General features: G+C 38.7%; 1 protein-coding gene across 4 annotated transcripts in view; it reads right to left on the bottom strand.

The window, feature by feature from the left end:
• Positions 1-26,165, bottom strand: part of SPATS2L (spermatogenesis associated serine rich 2 like) — a 139,502-nt gene that overhangs the window by 94,372 nt on the left and 18,965 nt on the right. For 3 of the 4 annotated variants that reach the window (XR_009958859.1, XR_009958860.1, XM_062579404.1), the window contains exons 2-3: positions 8,297-8,364; positions 7,988-8,048 (exon numbers count right to left, since the gene is read on the bottom strand). The exons of the other annotated variant lie outside the window; for it this stretch is intronic. Coding sequence is in view for 1 of the 3 variants with exons in the window: in XM_062579404.1 (XP_062435388.1) it covers positions 7,988-8,048; positions 8,297-8,305 (70 nt within the window). In the remaining 2 variants the exon portion in view is untranslated. The remainder of the gene's footprint in view (positions 1-7,987; positions 8,049-8,296; positions 8,365-26,165) is intronic. 4 annotated transcript variants of the gene reach the window in all.

The raw sequence follows: 26,165 nt of genomic DNA, 5'->3' as shown, positions 1-26,165 counted from the left end.
TCTCCCTACAAATGAGGCACTGGAAACAGAAAAAGAAACCTGGAGACAAAATGCATCTTTAAAAGGGATACAGTAAATGTAGAGAAAAACTGCAAATCTGTGCAAAGCATAATATTTCCACTGCCCAGTGCAGCACTGTCAACTTGTGTCCACTAGGGATCTGGTCTCCAGCAGCTGGTGACCTGTCATGAAAAGGACCTTGAAGAGTGACAAGTTAGGTATCAACCTGCAGTAATCCAGAGGTATGTCACAATACAACCTTTGTAAATTCATTGGTTCTGAAGGGGAAGAACACATCAGTCTGATACGGATTCATATCTTGTGCAATGAAGAGTATTACTGCTTTTGTAAGGGCTGAGGATGGAACAGGAGACAACTGAGTGCAAAGAAAGGTGTCTATTTGTTCTCTCTCCTTGCTGCTTCAGAAAAGTAGTGCTCCTGCAAGACTTGTAGAGACTGTAGTTTGTTACATCAATTACATTATGTCCTCCTGGAGTGCTCCTCAACAATCAGTCTCACAGTACTACACAAAGCAAGTCACTATCATTTTTGCTGGCTTACAGATAAGAGACAGCAGCACAGAAAGAAATGGCGCAGGGAACTTAGCTGCAGAAACAAGACACAGGACTTCAGAGTCCTGCCTAATGCAGTAGCCACTAAGCCTCATCTGATTCTCCCACTATCAACCATGGGTACTGTGTGGGCTTGGGGCTTCTCATGATTTGTTCCACAGCTTGCCACACACACACAAACACCTACACACACATGGGGTATGCATTCAACTGTAAAACCATGTAAATTGCATAATCTTCCCCTGGAAAAAAAATGTTACTCAGATAATATTTTTCCGCATAGTAATCACTGAATGCAGCTGCTAGAAATCTGGCCAAAAGCTGCTCCCTCTACACGTTTTTCCTAAAATAGCCTACATAGGGGAAAAATAAACACATTCTCTTTTTCAAGGAAGGAATGGAAGTTGGAGCTGTTGAAAACAATTGTTTCTCATAAAGCATCTAAAGTAACAGCCCTGCAATCACTAAAAAAAACAAATCTGGGATTTGACACTACCATTAACACTGTGTAGCTGTAGACAGCCAATCATTTAAAGAACTGCTCTTTGGGTGGTGGCTAATAACAGAGGGCATCTGAAATGGCACAGACAAAACCTACACACAAAATAGGCTCCAAATTAGTTCACTTCAATCAATAAAGATTGGCCTGTATCTAACACAAAGCAAAATGATATTTGTTCTGGTTACTGTGCTGACTTGCCAATGAATCATCTCTGAAGATGTTAATTCAAACTCCTGTTTATCATGTAAAGTAGTAAAAATCAGCGTCAGTGAAAACATGTCTGGAGTGGTGAGCTAAACCCTTCAATGAAGTGGCAGGATGCTATGATAATGGAAAAGCATATGCCTACACCTATGTAAGAACTTATAAGGCTTAAAAACAGGGCATAGATTAGTTAGAAGTTAGGAGGAAGGCTGATAATAACATTTTATCCTGGCTTTTTGTTAACTGCAGTTAAAATATGTGTCTGCAATATTAATGGAAAGAAGTTTAAAGAGAGGCTCCAGAAGTTATTAACAGGGAAATGTCTTCAGGAGAGACATGTTTACATGCTCAGCTTAGGAGAAAGCTGCCAAGGAAAGAACAGAGAGATGGTCCTTTTGAGAGACTTTTGTGGAGTTATAAAGAGCACTATATGGAATAACAACTTGCAAAGAAGAAAAAGGAGATTCATGAAGTTCTGACAGTCAGTCACAAAGGACTGAAAACCTAGAGAGGCTGTTTTTCCACATGCTATCAGCACAAACTTGTATTCAACATTCAGGTCATCTTCATAAATAGAAAAGCCTACACATTTGCATGTGAGATTACAAGCAAAAGATTAAGGAAGTCAGCTTTTTTGGCTATCAAATCTATGGGTCAAATTCAGAAAGGATAATTCACAAACCATACATAAGTTAATGCCATTATGTTAGCTCACACAAGGCCTGAATTTGATTAAATGGTTATGAGCATGCAGACTATATATTATATCAATAGAAAACCTGTTTTGCAATTAATTTATTTATATCACAGATAATTTCAAGTGCTGCTCCCATATCTCACATTTGGTTGAAAATACAATGTCTCCAAATGACTGTGACAGTCAAAATACAAATTCTAAGGAAGAAAAACATTTAAAAAGATTGAGAAACAGTCCAGTTAAAATCTTCCTGTAAACATGCAGTTGAAAAAAAGAGCCTAACACCAGCATTTTCTAATTCCAGAAGTAATGCAGCAGGATCTTGTGGTGCCTCATGTTTCAGAATGAGTGGACTTGAACAGGGAGGTAAACACTTAAGAACAACTGAAGTTCAAAAACAAACAAACAAAAGCCTTGAACTCACTCTTATAGCAAATGGGAAAGAAGTGAGGGAAGGCTTGGCAAAAATCAGCATAATAGTAGGCTCATTGTTGAATTTGAAAGCCTCACTTTCCACCAGTGTCCCTTTTCTGGGAAGCTGCACAAGCCCTCTGAAAGCACTTTCTATAGAGATGATAAATCTATGTTAGAGATTTATGCACATTCAGATTAAGTCGGGAAATCAGACTTGAAAAGGATAATTAAATAGAGGGACAAAAACCTAGAAGAAAAATTACCCCTCCCCCCAAAACAAACACAACTAACAATACACCATGATATATCAGGTCCTGGGATTCTGACTCTGACTTTGGCACCTATTCTTGCTTGAGCAATGTACAGGGTAAGCAACCTTATCCTGTTCTTCACTGCGGTTCCTAGGACACCAGAGATGGGCAGTCTGTACAGCAGTAGATTATGGGCTGTAGTATAGTGTGTAAACAGGCTAGGCTTGATATCTTTGGTCCTCCCTTCTTGGGTGTTCTTTTTTTTTTTTTTTTTTTCTTTTTTTTTGGCACAAGCTCTTAATTCATCAATAGCTGGAAGGACATGGGAAAAAAAAATGCTCCACAGCTATACATGAGATTGTTTGACACCATAGTCCTCCTGCTCATGCAGTGCATCCAAACAGGAGTGGAAAAATACAAAGACAGCTATCAGTAACACTAGCCAACATCCAAAAAGCTGTGGCTGGATGGATGAGTTTCTGACAATGACTTGCAGTCCCAGGATATTGGTTCTGTGTTAATTTGAATGCTTGTTTTTTGGTGACTTCCACCATCCAGTTAGGGTGCTAATATGTGGTCAGCACTAAAGAACAGCTGAAGGAATACATCCTTCAGTTGGTAGCAGTGCTAGGTTTTTGACCCATGTTTAGACTAGGCCCTGGGCTAAAGAGAATAATCTCATCCTCTAACTTCAGGCATCCAATTCAGATGTATATGTGAGCAGCCTAGGTTCCCTAGGTTGTCAGGGAAGATTTGGGGGCCTCACTGACTTTACAGAAGCCTTTGACCCTGTAAGCATCAGTTAGGTGCCTGAAGTTAGACTGAATAACCCTCATATGCAGGAAGGCATTAATAGTCACACTTTGAACTTGTGTTACTTTCCTGCAGCATTTGACTGTAGGGAATACCATCCCCAGTCACCCAGAGGCATTCTTCCATGGGCTGTACTCCAGAAGCATAATGCTGCGTGTTCTGGCAGGGCTCAGTTCTATCCCCAAAACTCCAGCAACGAAAGAATAGGGCATGCCCAGGAGCTGGTAGCCCTAGCTCATCACTGATCTGTCTGGACTCAATACTGGGAGCAGAAGACCTGAGTGTTCATAAGCTAGATGAGAGCTTTTGGACATAGCAGTCTCTGTTTTATAACAGCCCAATCTTTCCAGGCACGAATAAGCAAGGTGCTGTGAGACTTGGCTGTTTTGACACAGATGTCACTTCTCCCACTTTGGCTTTACAAGATGTGCAGTCAACTCTTGAGTGTTGATGGTCCAGCAAACACATTGACTGAACAAAATTCAATGAAAAGCCCTTCTCTTTCAAACCATTACAGCTTCAAAATACGCAAACTCAGTACTGTGTCATAGTCCAGTGAGCTAACTACCCCAGCTTTGAGAATTTGATACATAAATGCTGCAGTTTTGTGAGAATCTTTAATTTGTGCATCATGACTTTTTAATTAATTCATTTACTTACTTATTAAATGTTATCCCATTTTACTTGTCTAAAGTGGATTCAGTGCTGGTGCTTGGTTAATCTCTCGTGGGAGCTAAGGTCAGACACAAATGAAAAAAACCCATGAAATCAAAAAAATACAGATCTGGTTCCAAACTTTGTGATATAAGGTGATCTATAGCAGGAACTATTCACAGTTGCTTTCCCCACACCATGCACCACAATGTTTGTGGCAATACCAATTTCTGCATACGCATTCTGTTCTAGGAGGTATACAAAATGGTACTTCAGCCTTTGCCCTGTCATCCTTTCTGCTATCAAACATGTTGTTTATGAGAATTTGAAGTTTTTTACACAGGGCCTGGGAAAGCAGTTTATAGATGAAAATTTACTTTCTGCTACTAGTAAGCCAGATTAAATTCAAACTAAAGTCTTGAAGTAGAAAGTACCATATCATTTACTAATCACCCAAATCATCACAATTTTCCTTAAACACTGAATCTGATAGTGAAGTGTCCCATTACCATCTTGGAGATGTATGGGAGTTTAACTGACACTGACATTAGCAGGAGATGAATGTATGTACCAGGGAAAGATTCTGTACTCGATAGCTTGTTTTGCATAAAGACTCTAATCTAGTCTCCTTCAGAAGGAAAAAAAAAGTTACCAGCACAAAAAAATCCTGACCAGAAGGAAAAAGAGAAGAGTGAAGATGTTCAGTGCTTTGGAATTCCATTTTAAAATCTAGAATTCAACATGAAATTTATCAGAGAAGTAATGTAAATAGTGGTACATTTGAATAATCTGATTATCGGAGTCAGCAGTTTGGCACATGAGGTTATAGTTGATAGAGTGATATGTCTGACACAGTATTTCAAAAAAGGGTTGGCCAACAAGCAGAAACTTGTAATCAAGTTAGAAAAACAACAAATGCAAGGATTACAGTTTCAATATTGTTACATGACAGGCAGAGAATTAAAGTGGTAAAAATTAGATAATACAAATAATGCCAGGAGAAACTAAAAAATATTGAAAAGAGAAGAGATAAAGAGGTATTGTTGATAAAGAATTTGCTTTAGGAGTACAATGATTCTTACAAAAAATGGGCCAATGATGTGATTCAGAAAGGACCAAGCTCACTTAAGGTTTAATCTGGAATGATGTTGAGCATAGATTTGGTTTCTGCCTCTGAAAGCTCAACGTAGTAGAATCCAAATTCCCCAGAAGCAAAAAGATTCCCAAAACTTCTGTACACTAAGAAAGCAGCATCCCTATTTTACAGGGAGGGAGCCCCAGCTCGGGAAGTGCCACACCCATAGTTGCACAGAAAGGCTATGTGGGAACCAAGAACCGAGTGTAGCCAGCAAGGCCCTACCACCACCCCTGACTGAAGCTGTTCAAAGTTCCCTAAAGATAAACCAGCTTAAAACAGCACTCTGGCTAAAACAAGAACAACATTTGTCTATGTGCAGTTACTAGATTTAATGCACAAATGCAGCTGGCTACTTTCAAAGACCGGAAAAGACAGCTAATATACTAAGAGAAGACAGAGCAGACATTAAAGGAGCTGAAGACAAAACTGAAAAAGGGGCATCCCTCCATCTATCTATTTACAGTTATATATATACATATATATATACACACACACTCACACATATATATTTACTATATATGATACATATATATTATACAAAGAATAATATAATTTTTATATCATCCTTCATACTAGTGTCCTACTGCATGTAACAGAATTTAGACAACAATTCTATAGTTGTGCCCCCCAAATCTTCTAGAACATAATGAACACGTCCCATTTGTGACGTTATTGTTTAAGAACATAATTCCTCATCAATTAAAATCCTTAGGCTGGCTTCAACGTTTTAGGAGAAAGATACCACCATTGCACTCCAGAGCTCCTCTCCCTGAAGGATATGCGAGGAGTTAACTCACAGATACATGTTGTTACTTAACAGCACCTCAGTGGCATTACCATGACAGCGAGGAAAACGACCATTTTGTTCTACCTTGTTACTCGGTCAGCAGAACTGCTGGTTGAGTTTCATGTTCAGAATTTGAGTATACGAGTAAAACTACTGCTATAAGTTATCTGACTATTCTTGGGCAGAAATAATTATGAGGAGGTAGAGAAGGAGTCAGAAGTGAAACTCAGTGAAATGTGATTCTGGCACAAACAGTCCAGAAAACAACAGGAAGGGAAAGAAGGGAAGACAGAGGAAGCAGACAAAGCAGAGGAACAAGAAGAGAGCCGGTTTTACTGTCCTGGACAGCAGGTTCTCAGCTCTAGGAAGTGCCAAACTATTGATCATGCAGTGAGGAGGACTTGGTATAGCACAATCTCAGTTGTTCCTGATGTGGTCTGAGGAACTGAACTAGCATTGGCTGAAGCAATCAGCAGCACTAATGGGGTGTGGAGGTCCCACAAACATGATGCCTGCTCTGACCACCAGCTTTACATGCTGTCATAGCCCCCCACGAGGGGCACCATGCGGCTCTAAGTCTAATGGAAGGTACAATGCAGACCTGGGAACTTGATACTCTCAAGTGACAGCTGAGTGAAGACCTACTTGGTTCACTTCGTGGGATGGGAGAATCCCTCTAGGGTAAGCTCAGAATTTAGAGAAAAAATAAACTCAGTATATGCTTAAAAAAATATCATTTGTAGGAAGCTGGCTAACCTGCACAGTTATCTCAACAGAATTATAATGATAGCCAGACTGGGCTGGCTCTGGGTGGCCTGGCCTCACTGTGCATCTGCCTCCATCTCCTCTCTCTCCACGCCTCCACTGCTTCCCCTCCCAGCACATGGCCAAACTGCACTGCCTGCTTTATCCACTATGGAGAGTGGGAAGGCTGGAAACAAGCCCTTTTTCTCTCTGTCCTGGTAGTGCTCTTTGTCTCTCTGCTCTCTCTTTTGTCTGCCGGAACAAAACCGAGACATCTCACTTGGGGCCAGGAGGGGTCTGTGAGTGCAGAAAAGCACACAGTGAAGGAAGGCTTCCACAGAGGCACAGAGATCTCACACCTCTGCCTGAGGACTCTCCCAGTGCTACCTCACCCATCAGGTGGAGTCTCTAGAGTAAATCTCTGTGCCACAGTAAAAATCAAAGCATGTGGGGAGAAGGAAGTTATGGGAGTGGAAGGAGAGGGACTCTTGTCTCCAACCATAATCTCCCTTACAAACTGCTCGCTGCACCTCAAATTTTAATGGTATCACTATGCTTGGTGGTACTGTGACACCTGTTTGCGTGCACATGCGTGTGTGTGTACGTATGCGTGAGAGAGCACCATGAAAGATCTGGATAATCTTATCCACTCAGCAGTGGATAAGCAGAGTTTGCTCCTGCAGGTCTTGGTTACCTGAATGACCTGATCCCTCTTGTAAAACTTGTCATGTCATCTGAGTTTAGCCCGATGAGTTGGCCACACTTGACATAATAAGGAGAATTTAGCAGTTCTACTTATTTTGTCATAAGTGCTAAATAAGCCATGTTTTATCTATAGCCAAGTAAGAGTTAATTCCCCAACAGAGTCAGGAAGAGAGAGAGAGAGAGCAAGAAGGAGGTAGAGGGAAGCTACAGGCTGCAAAACTTACGTAATTTTATTCCCAGCTTTAACTATAATCTTTGAAGTGATATAGCTCTCTTACGTTAAAATATGCTACTTTTCAGTATATATCATTGTTTATGGTTGCAAAAATGACTCCACTTGAACTTTAAACTGGATACTCAATATTGAAAAAAACAGGAAGATTTATGTGCAGACATCCACCATTCCTACAGGTATCATGCTGCACCCAGCACTAATAACTGCAGTAGTAGTAAGCGTTAACAGTAACAACTGACATTGTTTTGTAGGCACAGTTCAATAATTTTACCTTGATTTTTCCAACTCATGGTCCCAACAGTACAGCTCCACAACTGAAGAATCTGAATTAACTCCAGAAAAAAAAAAAAAAAAAAAAAATACCACCTTTGTGAATTCAGCTTGTCAACAAGATCTTCAAGAGCCACAGAAAGGAATATACCATTGTAAATAAAGGAATACAATGCTGTAGCTGCCAAGCTTGGTTTCAAAGCGCTCTCCCCTCTTCTGTCTCATACACATGATGAAATTAAGCTACAAACATCAAGCGGAAATGCAAATAATTTTATAACCAGAGAGTAAATTTGCATTAATTCCTTACCTGGGACATCCAAGGAAGTCTGGCCTAGACTGCAGCTTTGCCAGTCAAATCCAGATGATCATTGCATTCTTTAAAAAAGAAAAGAAAGAGAGAGAAAGAGAGAGAGAGAGAGAGAGAGAGGAGGAGGAATGTCTAAGGGAACTCTCAAAATGATGGGTAATGTCTACAGAGAACTTCAAGAGGACTTTACTGTTATTTTCTACTGTACAAATCTTGCTTCATTATTTAAGTTTCACCCTTAGGGAACATGAGATCTCCAAGACTCTTCAAAGATTTGATAGCACTTAAATCTGTGCCAAAATTACCAAAGTTTTACCCTGCCCATGAGAAATAAAAGCCCAGCAGGGGTGCTGCATGCTTTGTGTGTACTGCCCATCAATGAATGATGAAAAGGACACCACCAAAGCCTGCTGCGTATTTGTATTTCTGCAAGGAATGGCTGTAAATTATGGACTGCAACCTTGACGATGTGCAGTATCAAGCTTTAAGTCCCAGAAATATTGAACCGTTATGAAACAGATAGCAAGCAGTTGTTAATTTTAACTAAATTATGTAAAGGAATCAGCTGCCATTTCAAGAACAAGACTCAAAACAAGAAAAGATGATGAAGAAAAATACAGTGCTATATATGTTTCTTCAAAAGCAGCTCTGTGAAGGGAGAAAACACCAGATTCAGACTAAAATCAAAAGCTAGGGTGGGAATTCAAGTTACAGTAAAATGCAGTCCTCATATTTGTTGCAGAGATACCAACAATTGGCTGCAATCGCCTTACTGAAGATAGAAAGCTGCACGCTGCTTGAGAAAGACGCAATGCTGACAATTTGCCAGACTGTGGGTTTAAGCAGATACCATTTGTCATGCTCAGCATTGCTATTGCAAAACTGCTCCGAGATCAAAACCCCGACTGCAATCTATCAAACTGATAATCACAGTGAGTGCAAAGGCTGAGCAATTGCGATGACACAGCTGGCTGCAGGGACGCGCCAGGAAACGAATCTGCGAAGCTGCTGTCAGTGTGTCGAAAGCTTTGGGCTAAGAGAAAAACATGGTAATTACTAATAACAGTAAATAGGAATAATATCAAAAGTGATATTAAAACCAAATCCGATAGTGTCAAACTGGTTTTTGAAGGAGAAATATTTAGGCCTGCTGCTCACAATTTGAACAACAGGTGTGTAGGACTCTACATGTCTCTTCACCTAGTATAAGTAGAAGGACTCAGTTCTTTTCTCATACCGAGTAATGTGAGAAATTTCCCATTGCTCTCTGCCCCCTATTCCCTTTGTCACTTCGATCCTTCATCTCCACTCTGTGGGATTCTTGGATTTAATGCATTTGTTTTCATCTAAATATATCTTAGATGTTGCAGATCATCAACCTTTTTGTCACTTTACCACAATCTTGACTGCCTTTAATGGATCCTGCAAGAAATTGCACCTAGTTTACATTCTAATCAACTTTGGTGACTTGTGCTTTTAATTAATCCTTTAATATTCCTCCATTCTCCTCTGCAGAGATCGTGCATTGTAAAGAACCTCTCCTCTGTGTCACTGTGGTTTCAAGTTGAGGAGGAAAATATCTTACAAATGGTAAGGGTACAAGAAATTTGTGCAATTTATCATGAACCATTATGATTTTATTCTCTCCTGCTGGAGCAGGAGGCATATTAATATATTCTCCAATTGAAAAAATACCATGTGATTTATTACTGCATCAGGAGCAGGGACCTGACAAGCCCCATACTTCGATACAACCTTTATAGGATTCTCAACATACTGTAAATTGCTAGATCTGAGCACTGGCTCTCCAAAACCACAGTGGACTTCTGACTGCATTATATGCAAACGTTTAACAAGTTAATTGACCAAACTGTGCTCACTTGAAAAACTCTTTTGTGCTTAAGATTTCACCCACAGAAGAGTCCTGAAAGTTTTAAGCACAACATAACTGCTAATTATTCCTGGGTTACATTTTGAGGTTCAGAATTTGTTCTTACTTAATATTTATTCAAGCAAACTTCCATTATAGTAAAGTACCAAATTAAAAATCCAGTAAGGACCTCCAAATATCACCCATTATTAATCCTTTGAAGTATCAATTAAATTTAATGTTCTCTGATATCTTTTAGTCTTACCTGATTAAACATCATTGCAAGTAAAAGATACTGAACTTTAACTTAAAAAGTGTGATTTATTGCCAGCCAGCCTGCTCATCTGATAGCTGAACAAACTAAGAAGTATCTATGAGGGTTCTTAAAAAGATCTTTCATTATAGTTTTATTTATTGCTAGTTCTCAATTGTTTGGATTTAACAGTAACTAGTATGATCACTACAGAAAGGAGCTCTGGAAGAACATATAACCTATGGATATTAACTGTGTGTAAGCCAGGAATATTTTTATTTAAGACATCATTGAGACCTTTTCACATCACATAAGATGTATGGCACTGCTATTAAATACACTAGCAAGTTGTTTCAGAGCAGTGGGAGATCTCATGCTAATAGGAGTAATATTATTTCACATCTTATATACAGTTTGCTTTTTATTAAAGTATTTTTTTTCACTTGTTATTTGGAATAGATGAATTTAGAAATAAGAAGGGCAATAACATTTTGAAACCTGTCTAAACTACTTAGTCCTATGGAAATTATATAGGTAAATGCATGGGACCACCAGCATTAGTGCCATCACGATTCACCCCCTGTGCCTTGGTAGCCTAGCAGCTTGCCACACCAGGACTAAAGGCATGCTCGTCAGCCTCCTGGTTTTTGGAAGCTATTTGTTTGGCAAAGCAAAGCAAAGCATGCTACATACTAACTTCTAGAATTTAAAGATGAAGAGACTCATCTCCAGTCAGCTGAGGCAATGACTATTTCAGCCAGAAAAGAGCACCTGAACTTCTCAAAAACAGTTGTACAGGGTCAGACTGAAAGTCCATCCACCTCCATGTCTCACCCCTGAGAGTCATGGTCAGTAACTGATACTTAAGATGGAATGTGACAAGAGAGCAAGCACGCGGTGCTACTTCTCCACTACACCTTCCCAGTTTCCAGAAATCTGCAGCTTGGGCACCTTTCTTTAGGGCATGGTTTCAGGGTTTGAACATGGGATGTGCTAAACAGCACTGTGTGTCACTTTATACAGGTGAGAACTCCCAAAGTACAAATAGTTGCCTGGGTCAAGGCCAGACTCCTAAGCACCTTGCAGGACTGAAGCATTAAAGCTTGAGAGAGCCTTTTGGGACAGTGAGTCACAGGAGTCTGAAAGAAGACAAGCCCAAACCATGTTATGTTCTCAGGATTTGCAAAAGCCTTCTTCACTCAAGGGTGTATTCTGGAGAAATGCTGCACCAGACTCTGGAGATTTTATTCATTCTGCTTGTGCAAAGTTCAGATGAACTTTAACAGGGTTTTTATGCAGGTACTGTAATATTTCAACCTAAGGTAAATAAAACACACAAGGAAAACTCACTCTGTCCAATCCTATAAAAGGAAATAACCCAGCTCCTTAGACAGAATCTAACCCCTTTGAAGACGACTTTAATAAGGCATAATTTTATCTCAAATCCTGAACATCCTAAATTGACAAGAGGTTGAATAACTGTCCCCTGCTTTGTTTCCTAGAATGCAGGTTTAATGAACCCAAAGAAGTCTGAGGTTTAGAGCAAGCAAAGAAACATACGTTTTTAAAAACATCAGTAAAATGAATCAGAAAAATATTGTCCTGAGTATGAGATTCATGACGAGCGAAAAGTCACTTTTCTATGTTAACCTAAAATAACATACAGAATTAATTGATTGTTACGTATCCTAGTTCCAGGAAAGGACCTAATGTAGGAGGTTTGTAGTAGGTTTCTTTTTCCTCATATTTCATAACAGTTTGCAATACATATATACAATATTTTATTTTACCATTTCTCTTTCAACCCTAAAATACAGCCTCAGTGTGGCAGAGATGGTTCTAATCCAGTTCTGTTATTTATCTGTGGAAAAAGCTCCTTAAAGAGGCAATATGCTGGAAACAAACAATACAACTTTAAAAAACAAACGATGTAAATCAAACATAGAGATGCTTCCAGCAAGCTCACTATTACCCAGTTTTCAACAAAAGCAACACACATCAGTATAAAGTTCTTCCCATTTACAAAATCCTTGTCCTTATTATCTTTTATTTTGCTGTAACAAAAGCTGCCAGATTAGCCATTTGCACAAACTAAAGACATTTCTTGTTTGCTGTGTAAGAACTGCAACAAAAAAATCATGTAACTGTCACTTAGCTCTCGTATCTGAAACATTGGGAAAATATATCAAAATAATTCAGTACAGTGTATTGTAGATCCACGGACTCTGCACTATCTATCTCAAAAATCATGAGGTATGCCTAACTGAAACCATGAGATTGTCTTCAAACAATTGAATATCTTTAAAACAATTTTGTTTTTTTTCCTTTGATTTTGTTTTTTGAGTCTCCACTGTGATTCACAGCACCACCATGATGGATTAAAATATTACTTTAGGAAAATCAAAGCCAACACTTTCACCTGATCATATGCTGCCAAGGACCTGGAAATCTAAGAAAAACACAATATATTGCAAAAGTCAAAATAAAATTGTGAGACTGAACTACAACATTCATTTCAGGAAAAACATAACTGAACTAAAACAAAATAATGAGCATCCCTAAGCTAAGCAAACAAAAAATTTAAAACAGAAAAATTAGGAAAAAAGTTTTAAATTCTTGCTACTATTCTAAGAACAGTAATATCAAAAAATCAGCTTTCAGCGACTATTCTTACAACAGCAATATCAAAAATCAACTTCCAGGGAGAGCAAAAACTAACTGGAATAATCTAGCCTATACTGTAGCATTAGAAGTCATGTTAGTTTGAGAGGAGAATGATAATAGAGAGACAGAGGCAGACTGGACTCCCAGAACCCATCTAATCTATCCCAGCAGGTGTTTGTCCAACATAGGTGAGGGGGGTTCCCCAGCCTCCTTGGACACGGCAGCATTTCAAAGCCTGTACAGTTAGAAAATCTGTTCTAATACCAAACTTCACTTTTTCCTTGTTGTAAATGACACTAATTGCCCCTTATCCAGCGGGCAAGGGCAATCAATCAGTTTTCCTCAGAACTTTTTTTTGTATTTTTACTTTTTTCTCCACTCAGCTTTTTCTTTTCTAGACTAAAAGGCTCCTTTCCCTCACTTTATCTCAAAAGCTGTGTTTTCTTAGCTTTTGTAATTATCTTAGCTTCCACAGGCTTCGTCATTCAGGTTGTTCATAGGATTCTCTCAAAAACCTGTTACCAGCTTTATTTATGAATACTCCAAAAAGTACATGTACAAAGAGCATCACAAAATAAAATCAATTGAAAAAGAATACGCTATGGTTTAATATATTTATACTAACTTACCAGTCATCAGTCTCTGATGTCTTGTCCTGCAGTATTTTTTCAAATTAGATTTGGAGTAGGAACTTTATTGAAGTCTATTCTACAATGTGCCTTCCGCATTTACATCACTATACAGAAACTATGCATAATATGAATAGCAGTTTTGAATTTTAGACATTTTGAAGTTACTAGAATGTTTCATTTTCTCAGAAAGGTGATGAGATTTGGAACAAACTTAAATGTTTTCTCTTCAGAGAGAAATCTGGAGAAAAGCTCAGAAGTCCTGAGCCACGAATGGCAAGGAAAACAGATCAAAAGATAGCCTTTTTGCAAATCCACTGAATACTTGTAATATCTTTCAGATAATGCAGGTAAAGGGCGTAAATTTTATTACTCTAATTCCACATCATGTAAAAATGCAACATAATAAATGGTGGTAAGCTAAGGATATGAACAGAAAGGCAGAAAAGCTATAGAGGAGTTTGTGGCCGACCTGAGAACTAAGAATCAGACACCTAATTTGAGAGCCACAGTTGAGAAAAATCTAAAGCTGGGCAAGGGGAATTCAGCAGAGTAATATGTATGGGTAGGGCAGTGTAAGGTGGGGCCTGTTCGCACAGGCAAATAATGGTTACAAAGACTCCTTGGTATGGGGAACTAGAGAGTGAAATTAGCACCTCATCTCACTGCTCAGAGCAGTAACCTGGAAGAACTGCTGTGCAAAGATGACCTGAATGTGGGCTGTCAATTTTGATAAAGATTTTTAGAAACTGAAAGAATTAAATGGATTCTAGGCATGGGGTTAAGGCATCAGTTAAGGCAAAAATAAGTTGCTCACAGATGCCCCCAGAAAAATATAAAGGATATGAAAACATGCAATAAAACAAAGTCCCAAGCTAGATTTGATTAAAAAACAAACACACCTTATCTGATCATGAACTGAAATGGGGACAAAGCATTGACAGAGAGTCTCATAACAATGTATAGAATATACTTATATGTGTATGTATGTAATATATACAAATGGCATAGAGTCAGCATGTTCTCTATCCCTGTTAAGTTCATTCTGTGTCAAGACAGGGGTAGATATATGTCTCAGAGGAGACTTTGTCTGGAGATATTGGAAAGATAGGCAATAAAAAAAAAGAGACTAAAAATCATTTGGAGACTGAATAAAACTAAGAGGACTATAAACTTTTTCTATGGGCCCTTAAATTAATAGTTTTGAAGAACCTGTGAAGATTTACCACATTTGCCAACAAAGGAAGCCAAGCCGAGAAAAAGATTTTACTGGTAACAATAAAAATACAGGCCTCAGTGGGCTAGTGGAAAACAGTACAGAAATAATAACATTGCAAGTGAGCAAGGCCAAATAGTCACGCAACAATGAGACATGCTTATGTCCTGAGGCAAACTGAATATTCAATGCCTATGCCTCAAGACTGATATGAGAGGAAACGGGAATTCAGAAGCTGTAAACTAAGATAAGCTAAGATAAGCTAAAAAGGGGCAGTGTGATCTGGGATATTGAGAGTCCCAAGCACTTCTTGAGCACAGAATGGTGTGTGTTTATGGTAGGAATCTTTGTTCATAAACAGCAATAGAATAACATGATTTTGCCCCACGGTCTCAGAAGATGGTAACCCCAGACAGTTGCCCACAAAAAAGAATTAAAACATGCTTTGCCTAACTTTCAGTGAGTCATATGTAAGAACAGTGCCAAAGAGCTTGGTAACTCAGAAAACCAAACACTGTTTTTAGTATTTTGCTTCAACAGAGCTTACCCACCAATAACCAATCAAAACTGTCGTGTTTGCATTTACTCCAACCACCAATATTTGCAAGCACTACTACAGGCAGAATAGAACCTGCCTGGATTTTGGTTCAGCCACTTCAAGTAGCCTTCAACATCCAAAACTAGGCAGTTTTATAAGCACTTCATCTATTATAAAAATAACAGATATAAATGAACAAAACAAATCTATTCTCCAATGATGTATCTAGTTCTACACATTCTCCATAATAAAATCAATGAACATATCACTCAAGTAGAAGGAAATTAAAGGAATCCACAAATGCAGAAAAACTAACAAAATATCTCAGCAACAGAGCGCATGTTCCTGAAATGCAAGCGGTACAATTCTTCACAATGACCCAGTTGAAGGAATATCATTTTTAAAATGACATGGCCCTGAGCCATCAGGTGTATTTTATTTACTGCTGAGAGGAAAGAAATACAGCATTTTATAGTTTTAACAGATAACTTTTTGGCAACAAAAAGGAGGACAAAGCAAGCTATAGTATAAGTTTTCAAGAAAAAGAAGAGGGAAAAAAGGCATTCCAAACTAATAAGCTCTTTAAATGTTAGGTGGCTGAGAAGTAATCCATCTGTTTCACTATTATCCTGTATATAATGCTTTCAAAGAAATCCAAAAGAAAAGATTCAATATCTTAGATTTCATTTCAGCAAATGCCTTCAGGCTGCTAATGTAGGTCACGTACATCTGGCATCCCGTGCTGGCCTCCAGCTGCCGGCTGGATGCAGAAAATGGAGGCTGCTGTTCAACTCTGCAGCGCGCTGCAGAGCACATTTCACATCCACGTTGTACACTGCCAACCCCTGAAGAACAAATCAAGTTCTTCCCTTTCTAGTCTGTTTAGCCAAGCAGTTACTTTCACTGGAGACCTGATAAGACAGATTTCTTCAGATATCCTCCAGTTGCTGCTTTCAGGAATATATAACCTAATCTTGAAAAGCTTATGTAACACTTCTTTCAGCTATCTACATTTTAATTATTTTTAAGTCCTGTTATTCTCTGAGACTTAAATTGATGGAACTTACTGCCACAGGACACTATATATTACACAAAATCATACTTCTTTCTAATGGTTTAAAATGGCTGTATCTCAATTCTGTTTCCAAGGCAGTCAAACTACAGGCTGAGCAGACTGTGCGCGCCTGGATCTTATCCTGATTTACCCTTTCTAAGCCATCCATTATTTTTGAGGAATGGAAAAGGCAAATATACAAGTGAATTCTTAAGCCATGGATTTGTCAAGCACAAATTTTAATGCAACAGAGGTTCTAATTGAATTAGTGCCTGACTTCTAAGTAGCCTAATGGATGCAAGTTAAAAGCAGTTCATGCCTGTGCTAAACAAAATGGAGCTTCTGCCTTGATACTGATGTACTTTCCAGGGAAACATGACTTGTTTGGTCTGTGACTCCTGATATACAGTAGCCACTATATTGTCCATTTATGACACAGTGGTGGGGCATTTACAATTTCCCTTTACTTTCCATGGTTTCTCTCTCACCTGCCTTGACTGGCAAGTATATAGAGATTTTCTCCTTCAGTCTTTTTGAATTGTCTGCCAAATTACAGAAACATTTTTCTAAAATAAAACCGTATTAAAAACTAGCTTCTGTAGCAAAACTATTTTGTACTTACATCGCACCTTTCCTTGCAGATCTCTGCATAAGCATTAGATATTACCTAGAATGAGGAAGTATTGTGTCTGTTTATTCTAAGGCAGTAACACACTTAAGAATAGAACTGGTGAATCCTAGCTCACTGTTATAATTAGGCATTCCTAGAGAAACACTGCCTGTCCTTTCATCTGAATGTATATGAGATACATATAAAACAGGATGTACATATTTAATGGTGGGAGAATCTAAGACAGAAAACTTTTTTTGAATAAAGGAACTGAGCACAGACTTGATGAGGAGGACATCTAAGAGCATGGTGCATAAAGAGAAGACACATCTAAACAATGGAAGATAAATATAAGTGAAACTGGGAGTGGGAATAGTAACTTAGAACTGCATTTCCCAATAGTAGTAACTAGCTGTTGACTGTTTTTTTTTTTTCTCCTCTTTTAAGATGACATGTTTAGGCTTGCAAATAAAAATTAGACATCTACTCTGAGCTCCCCATTTTGAAAATCTGATCTCCATAGTTTTCAGGGATCCTGTCCTCCTGAGTTTCTGGATGTAGAATTCCCTTGCAATAAGTGGGCACTCTGCACACACAGGGCTTGCCAGACCTGAACTGTCATTTCCTGAGACCACAGGTTTTTCACTGTATCTCTCAAGTCAATACTCAGGTTGTTTGGAATGATTCAAAAGCAAAATCTCTGCAGATGAAAACCCAAACCTCTTCACCGGACTGGCTGTTCAGCCCTCAAATGCATAAGAGTGCCCAAGTTTAAACAAGGGCCTCTTAACCTACCTTCAGTGTGGAGATAACAAACCATTGGTTCTCTGGAGTGCTGCAAAGCTCTTTTGTTCCTCACTGCCTCATCAGCTTTGAATATCTCTCTTCACTTCATGGGTGAATATTTATTTACTGTTCCTCTGACTTTTCTCTTGTTATTCCTGGCTCTTTATTTATCCCACTCACTTTCTAGAAGTCTTTTCACTGTCCAGTAGAGCTTTTAGGAATTTCAGATTTCAACATATACAGCTTTTAAGATTTACATTCAGGTGAAAGATAGTTTAGACATTTCTTGTTTGTAGAGTAAAAGTGTGCTCATTTCTCCCCTATGCCAGATGAAAGGGTTACAGGCAAGAGAACTAACCACATCTTCTCCCAGAGATCCTCCATTAATCATGATTATCAATTCATGAGTTCAGGCTAAGCCTGTTTTTGTTCAATCTGATCTTTTCTCCTCCCTGTTTAGAAGTTGAATTAAAGGATAATTATTTGCATTATGCCATTTGTGACAGTATGAGCTGATTAACTTGTAAAGTGCTGATTAGTTTGGGGCTATCTTAGTAGAAAACTACGAATTATAATGGGATATGCAAATAAGCCTGGAGAGGTACTTATGACATGAAGCCAATGAATTTTATATTAAAAATATATATAATTCAAAATGAGACTATTTCTTAATTGCAATTTATTATAGATGGAATAGATGACACTTCAAGAATGATTATGCAAATCTCTTCTCATAACCAAACAATTTGCATCATTTCACAATCAGCATAACTTTCTCATTCCTGGTATAGCAACTTTCAGTCACAAAGGATCCCTCCCTTCTCCTCTACGCTCCAGCTTCTAGTAATAGGTTTACTACATATCTGGGAGTACACTATAATATTTGCAAAAATTTTGGCAGAACTGCTCATGCATGGGTGACTACACAGTATGCACATCTTGCATGCTACACAAATTAAATTCAAGGAAGGCCCTGTATTGCTATCCCTCCCCTACAGGGAAGAGTGCTGAATCCCATTCTAAAGGGTTCAGAGCTGCTTATACGGGCACAGCTCCCTTTGATGATAGGCTCAGGAGTACCTTTTTTCTTTGATTGTGGAACCAACTCTCCATTGCTCAGTGTTTCTCAAATTCCCTCCTCACTCTTGTTTCAGATATCAGACGCAGGTTCACAGGCTGCAATTCATATCAGAAATACCAAGTTTAAGACACTTGGTATTTCTTATTGAATTACCTATAATTTACAAATTTATTTTTACAAATCCTATTTACAAATGGCTACCAGTGCAGGCAAGGACCGCTGATAAATGGTATCACTCTTAGTGAGTGCATGTCTTCTAGCCCACCACCGCTTCTAATGGCCGAGTCCTATGCAAATCCTTTACTCCAGTCACCTCTTTTCTACAAGCCTCAAGTCCGAGCACATGGAAATCTTAAGCAGATCTCCTCTAATGTGACGTAGGAGGAACTAAACTGAACTGATGGAGTTACAGTCTTAAGAGGATCCAATTCTTGTTTTCTTTAAAGCTAAACATTCTTCTTTTTTTTTGGTGGGCCTGGCAAAAACTTGTAAATCAGATCAAGGGTGAACCTTTCAAGTGGAAGGGAGAACCTTTCAAGTGGTCTTCTTTCTTTTTATGCTCAGTATGCAGAAATCCCACTGAGTAGGAGAATCCAGTTCTCAAGACCTTCCTTTGTAGGGGTACCCAAACATGAATTTCAGACTCTATTGACAGGTACCAGACTAGCAAACAATGATCTAATTTTTCCCAATGAAACTGAAGTTAATTTTACAGATGGTGATCCAGAGTCTACTCCCCTTCACAAATCCATTCACATGTTTTTCCTGTTGGTATTAGGATAAGAAAATACAGTATCATCTAGGAGAAAAGGTCATATTGTGCAAAAAAAGGTAAATAAACCGATTTTTAAAAAACTTGTTAGATTTACAGCAACTGAACAATTGACTGTGTCCTCCAGCAATAACTGCTGTGAAGCTTAGAGATATTCATATCCAATACAGTACCAAACAATGCAACATTTGTGGATTTCTTCTTGAAGTTTGACAGCAGTTAAATTATCTTTAAGTAAGTGCCTTACTTTCTAAACATGTGACTGGTAATTTTCCTATGGAAAACATTTAATAATTTCAAATGACTATGTAGCATTATGGATATAGAAATGAATATGTACCTGAAGTTCTTTTTCCCCCTTCTGAAAAAAAACAGTGAAGTCAATTTTCAGTTTTTTCAAAAAATCTACTACTTTATTGGAAAATCAGTATGGAAATTAATAAATTAATCATCTATAAATTTAAGTTACTTACTCTGGGGTCTGATACAAAGCATGCTATTGAATTCAATGGACTTTGGATCACATTATGAGCTTTGTTTAGTCTTCTACTGACTTATAGCTACTCTATTTTGCATGAAATCTTTTGCATTTTTCAGTGGCACTAAGTACATTGCAAGCAAAAATTAAAGGACTGTTTTTGCAGCATCATACTGCATACAGTTGTGAAGGAGATTTTATAGACTAATGCAATCACATGATAACTAGTTGGGTATAATAAGTCAGCCTCCCTCTGTCAGCACAATTACTTCTGTTTCAAAGCAGAAATTCCTTCTATTTTCTTACAGGCTCAAACGGATTCCTGCTAAATGCCTTCCTTTTTTCACTTCCCTAAATGGAGAAGTGTTTTTTTTTTTTTTTTTTTTTTTTTTTTTTTTGCTGCTCTCAGTGACTGATAACATTCACAGTAGAGTGAGGAAAGTACTTATTATGTTTATTTGTTTGTTTGTTTGTTTGTTTAGCTTCCTTGAAATCCCTTAAAAACAGCAAAAGATTACTTCTCCCAAACACAGTATCCAGGGAGAAGAAAAGTCTAGGGGCAGGAAAAAGAAAGGTTGAAGCTTGATGAGCCTGATTTTTCAATGAGTTCTGTAACAGCCAGAGACACAGCCAAGAGTTCTGAAGGAGACTTAATGTATTTTACTTAATCACAAGGAATTCTGCGTGAAGGACAACTTAAAATAAACACATAAGAGGAAAGTACAGTATATAAATTAGAAGCGGACAAAATAAACAAGAATCTTACAGAATCCTACAGCACAGATCTGCAGCAGCAGCTATGGTAGAGAATATTGCCCTTGAAATTCAACACTTTGGGCCTTGGTATGTTAAAAGACCCTTAGTCCTTCAGAATTTATTGAGTGTTATCTGAAGGACCACATTCTTCTCTGGTATTTTTACAGTTCTATCCTAGTTACACACTCTGTTCTCAGGTCTTCAGTAGAAGAAGAGATGATCCTAGTTTAATCTGTTCATAGACGGTCAACAGAAGAAAGACATTGTATATCATCCAGCAATCTTTGCATAGCCTCCAATCCAACCACAGAGTCCTCTATGCTTATTATTAAATAATACTATCAATCAAAGCACAGCATTCCTAAATCTTACCAGCTCCTCCAAGCTAATTTTAACGGATTAGCCTCTTTGGTTACGTGTCATTTCACTATCAACTGCACAACCCTTCAATTAGAGGAAGATGAATACCCAGAGGACACAAATGTGTTAACTTCTCTTTAGTGCTTTTTATTACTGAATTAGTCTGCCAGACAGACAAGTCTATCAACATAATACTCGGTAAGGGAAAATATTGCAAATGCAGCCCCATAGCTTCAGAACATATATTAAACCATCTCGGTAAATACAGATACGACAGGACAAATTCTTAGCAGGAAATGTACATCAAAATTACTGCCGGGGGAATGGTTCCAGTAAAGTGCTTTCTCAATTGTGTATGAATAATTATCTGAATAATTCTAAGCTCACTGTTATGCTATATATACCCAAACAACAACACTTGTGTCCCTACATGCATATCTGAACACATCTTTTATAAGCCTTGGCAAACCAGGAACAGAAAATTAATTACTGACGTGTACTGCATTTCCTATTTTCTCCTGTAGCCCTCACTTCTTGCATTTAGAGATGAAATCATGTACTTCTGATAGTAAAATAAGAAAAGTTCACAGAAAAATATTTTGAAGTAAACAAGTTTTGCATGCACAGATCACTTGTGCAATGCAGACATTTCAGAAGCTTTCACAAGAACGACGCAGATCGTGGGTTTGCATGGTTCATGTCCACTGAGTGCTATACAACATGTTAGGCTCCAGGCTAGGCTCCAATAAATAAATGCCAAATTTCTTTTTTGAAAGTAGGCAAACATCATTACGGGCTATTCATTCCCATGTTTCATACTGCTTAAAATGTGTTTTGCCTTATTTTCCTCCACATCTTCTCTGTTCAGTGTCTTTCTGCAGAGTTTCTCTCAGCACATATAATTTAAACTAAAAGTAGCTGCAATCACAATGGGAAATATCTACAGAACAGGAGGTTCTGCAAGGCCTCTGGAGCCTCGTCAGTCCCAGTGAGATGGCTGCATAGCTAACTGTCATGTCTCCCAGGGCTTTGGAACAGTGCCACCGAAACCGGACCTCAGAAATCACTTACTGCTATGATTCACTCTAATTTGAAAGCCATGCCTTCTCCAGCAGGAAAACACAAAGCCCACTCAGCTGAGCACTGAAGTTATCAAAAGGCATCAAAGGCTGCTTAACAAGACCATCAAGACTCTCTGACTGATTTTCTTCAAAAATCACCAATCAAGTGGGATTCTACAAAGCCATTCCTGCCCTGTTCAGAAACACAGGCTCTAGGTATGTTTCAGTTACACTGTTTTAGAGGATCCTATGTCAGTATGATTGTCTCTAGAAATGTTTACACCAATTTTATCAATTACACATTTTCTGATTCCTCAGGCAAATTATCTATTTATTCTCTTTCCAGTATGCACAATATCTGCTAAAAGATTTTTTAAATCTCAGGATTTTAACTCCTTTTTCTTGCTGGATTGAACCCATGAAGCTATGCATGCTAGACTGATTTTAGTTTTTTTAAAAAGTGCTGTACACAGTACAATATCAGACAAATTAGGTTTTATATTTGTGAACATATGTGACTACATTCCTTAACTTTAAATAAACACTCAGCAGCAGTGGAGTCTGCAACCTTTTGGAAAAAGAAGTCACCACTGAAAAAAAAAATAGTTAGTAGATAGCTTTATGTAATTGTGACTATAATTCATTATGTCAAAGATAGAAAAAAAGAAAAGGGCACAACAGTTTGTAAGACTGAGGAAAACACCAGGAATTATCATACATACATATACACTCCTAAAATTATCAGAGTCTAGCTTCTGTGATCAAGGGTGACTAACTCAAATCGAAGGCTGAATCCCTGGACAAAATCCTTCTCTGATGTAACTCATTGAAGGTGGCTGAAAGCACCAGAGCTGACTAGCCAGGGCACGCACCTGACAGTACAGAGGGAACATGCAGCTTTGAGGCTCAGGGCGGTCTACTGCTATGAAACTTCATATGGCTAGGAGTGTTCCAGCACCGAAATGGAGACAGGCTTTTGAGTATCTGTATATTGAAAAATATGTACATTCCAGTCTCTGCAAGATATTAGAGCAGTGACTAAGTAGAATAAGCAATAGTTGCAGACTGGAAGCCTCAAATACAAATTTCTTCTTTTTCACAGCAAGATTTGAATCAGAATATAAGCTCTTCTCTCACTGAAGTCAATGACAGTCTCTCACTACTGTCAAACAAAAGTCAATTCCGCCATTTTGCCTTAAGCTAGAGAAAAACATAGGAGCATCATTAAATACTTTTTATTCTTTCCTCCAAGAGGACTGCATATCCTCTAGCATACCACTTGTTCTCCGTATACTCTACAGCAATGTCAAACACAGCAGTACTTGTAATGGAGAGGTTATTTTGTCATAGTTTCAGTAACACCTTTGTATGCTACTTGGTTTTATTCATTCATGAGAGAACTAAGATGTCAAAAGCATGCAAGTGATAGGTTAAGCCTGAGGACAGTCAGCTCCCCGGGAAGGCTAAACATAGCTATCTGCATCCAGGATGCTTGCCAAAGTATTCACCACTGCAGAATTTTCCAGCTCACTAAAATTTACTCCTCTCCTGATCGGACAATACCTGGAAGAAAACAAAGTTGCCACTGCCAAGTAGGAATGGGTAAGGAGTGGCAGATGTTACACAGATTAAACACTACAGAGACACTGTCATTGTCACCACTAATAGTGATACTTAGAAGCCCCATCCAAGACTTTTAGCTTCTGTTGTGTTAAGTGCTGTTCACTTAAAGGCTCAATTAGCAAGAAGAAGCAAGCATGAGAAAGAGAACATAAGACAGACCAAAACCAATTTGCCCACAGTTAGGCATCATACAAATGACAGATATGGGAACAGGACTAATGTCTCTGGCCTCCCAGAGTACTGTCCTCTCCAAAAGGAGGTTGCTGGACTCTTTTCTGTTTTGTTTTTCCTCTTCCATATACTTCTAAAATGGAAGAAAGCTTCTCTAATTAGTGTCCATTTAAATTACTTTTCTCCACATTTATGAAATTTCTAGGAAGGAAACTAGAAAGACAACAGGTAAAATTCTCAAGAGTGCCAAAGTGAACGATGACATCAAGTCCTTGCTGCAAGTCTAGGAGCCTACTTTTACAAAGAAGTTGTATGTAAATTAGGAACAAATTTTCAAATTTCATTTGAACCCACAGAGAAGTAAGCTTGCTTCCCCCAGTCACACAGAGTATATGCCCTTTTGGTGAAGAAGCATGTTCAAAATCTACCCTTCAGCTTGCATTGCTTGTTTCCCCGCAAAGAAAACCTAGGAGCTTTAAGTTAAGCTGAAAGTCACAGAGGAGCTGCTGGAAATGTCACTAGAATGTGTAAGTAGGCCAGATAAGTACCACATCCAAAAGTTGCCATACTTTTTTGGTGACAGAAGTAACCACTAGCTCCAAGAGAAATCTGGAGGTTGAAGACAGTTTTCAGCCAGCTGACACTCTCGTCCAAGCAAAAGGCTTTGATGGGGGAAACAGTTGCTAACACGGATGTCGGCACTGTCCGTTGCACAAGGTTGTATCAACAGCCATGAGTGAATGGACTTGGCCATTGGCATCAATAAGGCCCTGACTTCTTCCCTGACAGGTGCTCAGTTTTTGGAGGTGATAAAGGGCCACGGATGCTATCTGCAGGCTCCCCAGAGAAGCCAGGTGAGTGATGATGGCCAACATCAGCCCAGTGAGAGAAGAGAGAAGGGCTATGCAGTCTGTCACCTGGGTTATTTAATAATGCTTCACTCTGTAAACCAACAAGGCAAACAGCACCATTAAACAGATACAGAATTTGCCCTTGTCATTGAGATATCTTATCCAGATGTCTCAGTGTTGCCATTTTAAAGTGCCGGTACACAAATTCTATACACCTCGCATGAAAAGACTTGAAAGAGTAACATACAAACAAGATGAAAATGAAACCTATAACTGGTCCAGAAAGCAAATAAATAAATAGAAATCTGACATCTGCTAACAATTGCCACTCAGAGGTGGTAATTTTGAATTTGGCAGAAATTACATTTTCAGCAATATTTTTCTTTATCCATGTAACTTTTTTCATCTCTGAGGCCAAATAACTTTCACTTCAATCATCAACGCTGCATGACATACAACCTATCCACTCTGCCACATTTTTAGTATTTTCTTTCTGGGTAACAGTTCACCTTCTCTCACCCCAGACACTCCAGCCTCTGATTCCCACCTCCTGGCCTGTCCACAGGGTGAGTCTCGCCTCCCCCCCCCCCCCCACCCTTTACTCATAGCTGTCTCCTGTACCCACTGGCTCACTTCTTGTTCAGTGCCACATGCTAACGCTTCCCTACAGACCGGTAGTTCTGTTACAAACAAGCCTTGGGACTGCAGTCCTCAAAGCATGGGCTGGCAGGTCAGTCTTTATTTCAAAGGCAGCCTCCATAGACCGTTCTGGTCCTTCGCAGTCTCTGACTGACACTCACTAACATTCACCTTTAAGCTTGCTCCTGTCAGCCTCTGCAGCCCAGCTGCAGCCCAAGAATCCACCAAGCTCCGAGCTCTGGGGGAAAAGCCAGCACTAGACTTTTTTTCTTAATTAACATTTGTATTGCTAGTTCCTCATAGAGAAAAGAGTGTGTTAAGAGGACTATACATTGCATCAAGCCCTATTAAAAACAAGGATAATACCTTTGGCCTAGGAAGACCCTGAGGGAAAACTGCTGGAGACTAGGAGAATATATGGGGTGGCAAGGAAACTTTATCCAGAGAATTAAAACCA

This window comes from Rhea pennata, chromosome 6, assembly GCF_028389875.1.
Source record: "Rhea pennata isolate bPtePen1 chromosome 6, bPtePen1.pri, whole genome shotgun sequence".
NCBI lineage: Eukaryota > Metazoa > Chordata > Aves > Rheiformes > Rheidae > Rhea > Rhea pennata.
Note: the sequence above shows the minus strand (reverse complement) of the source record. Positions and strands in the feature narration are given on the sequence as shown.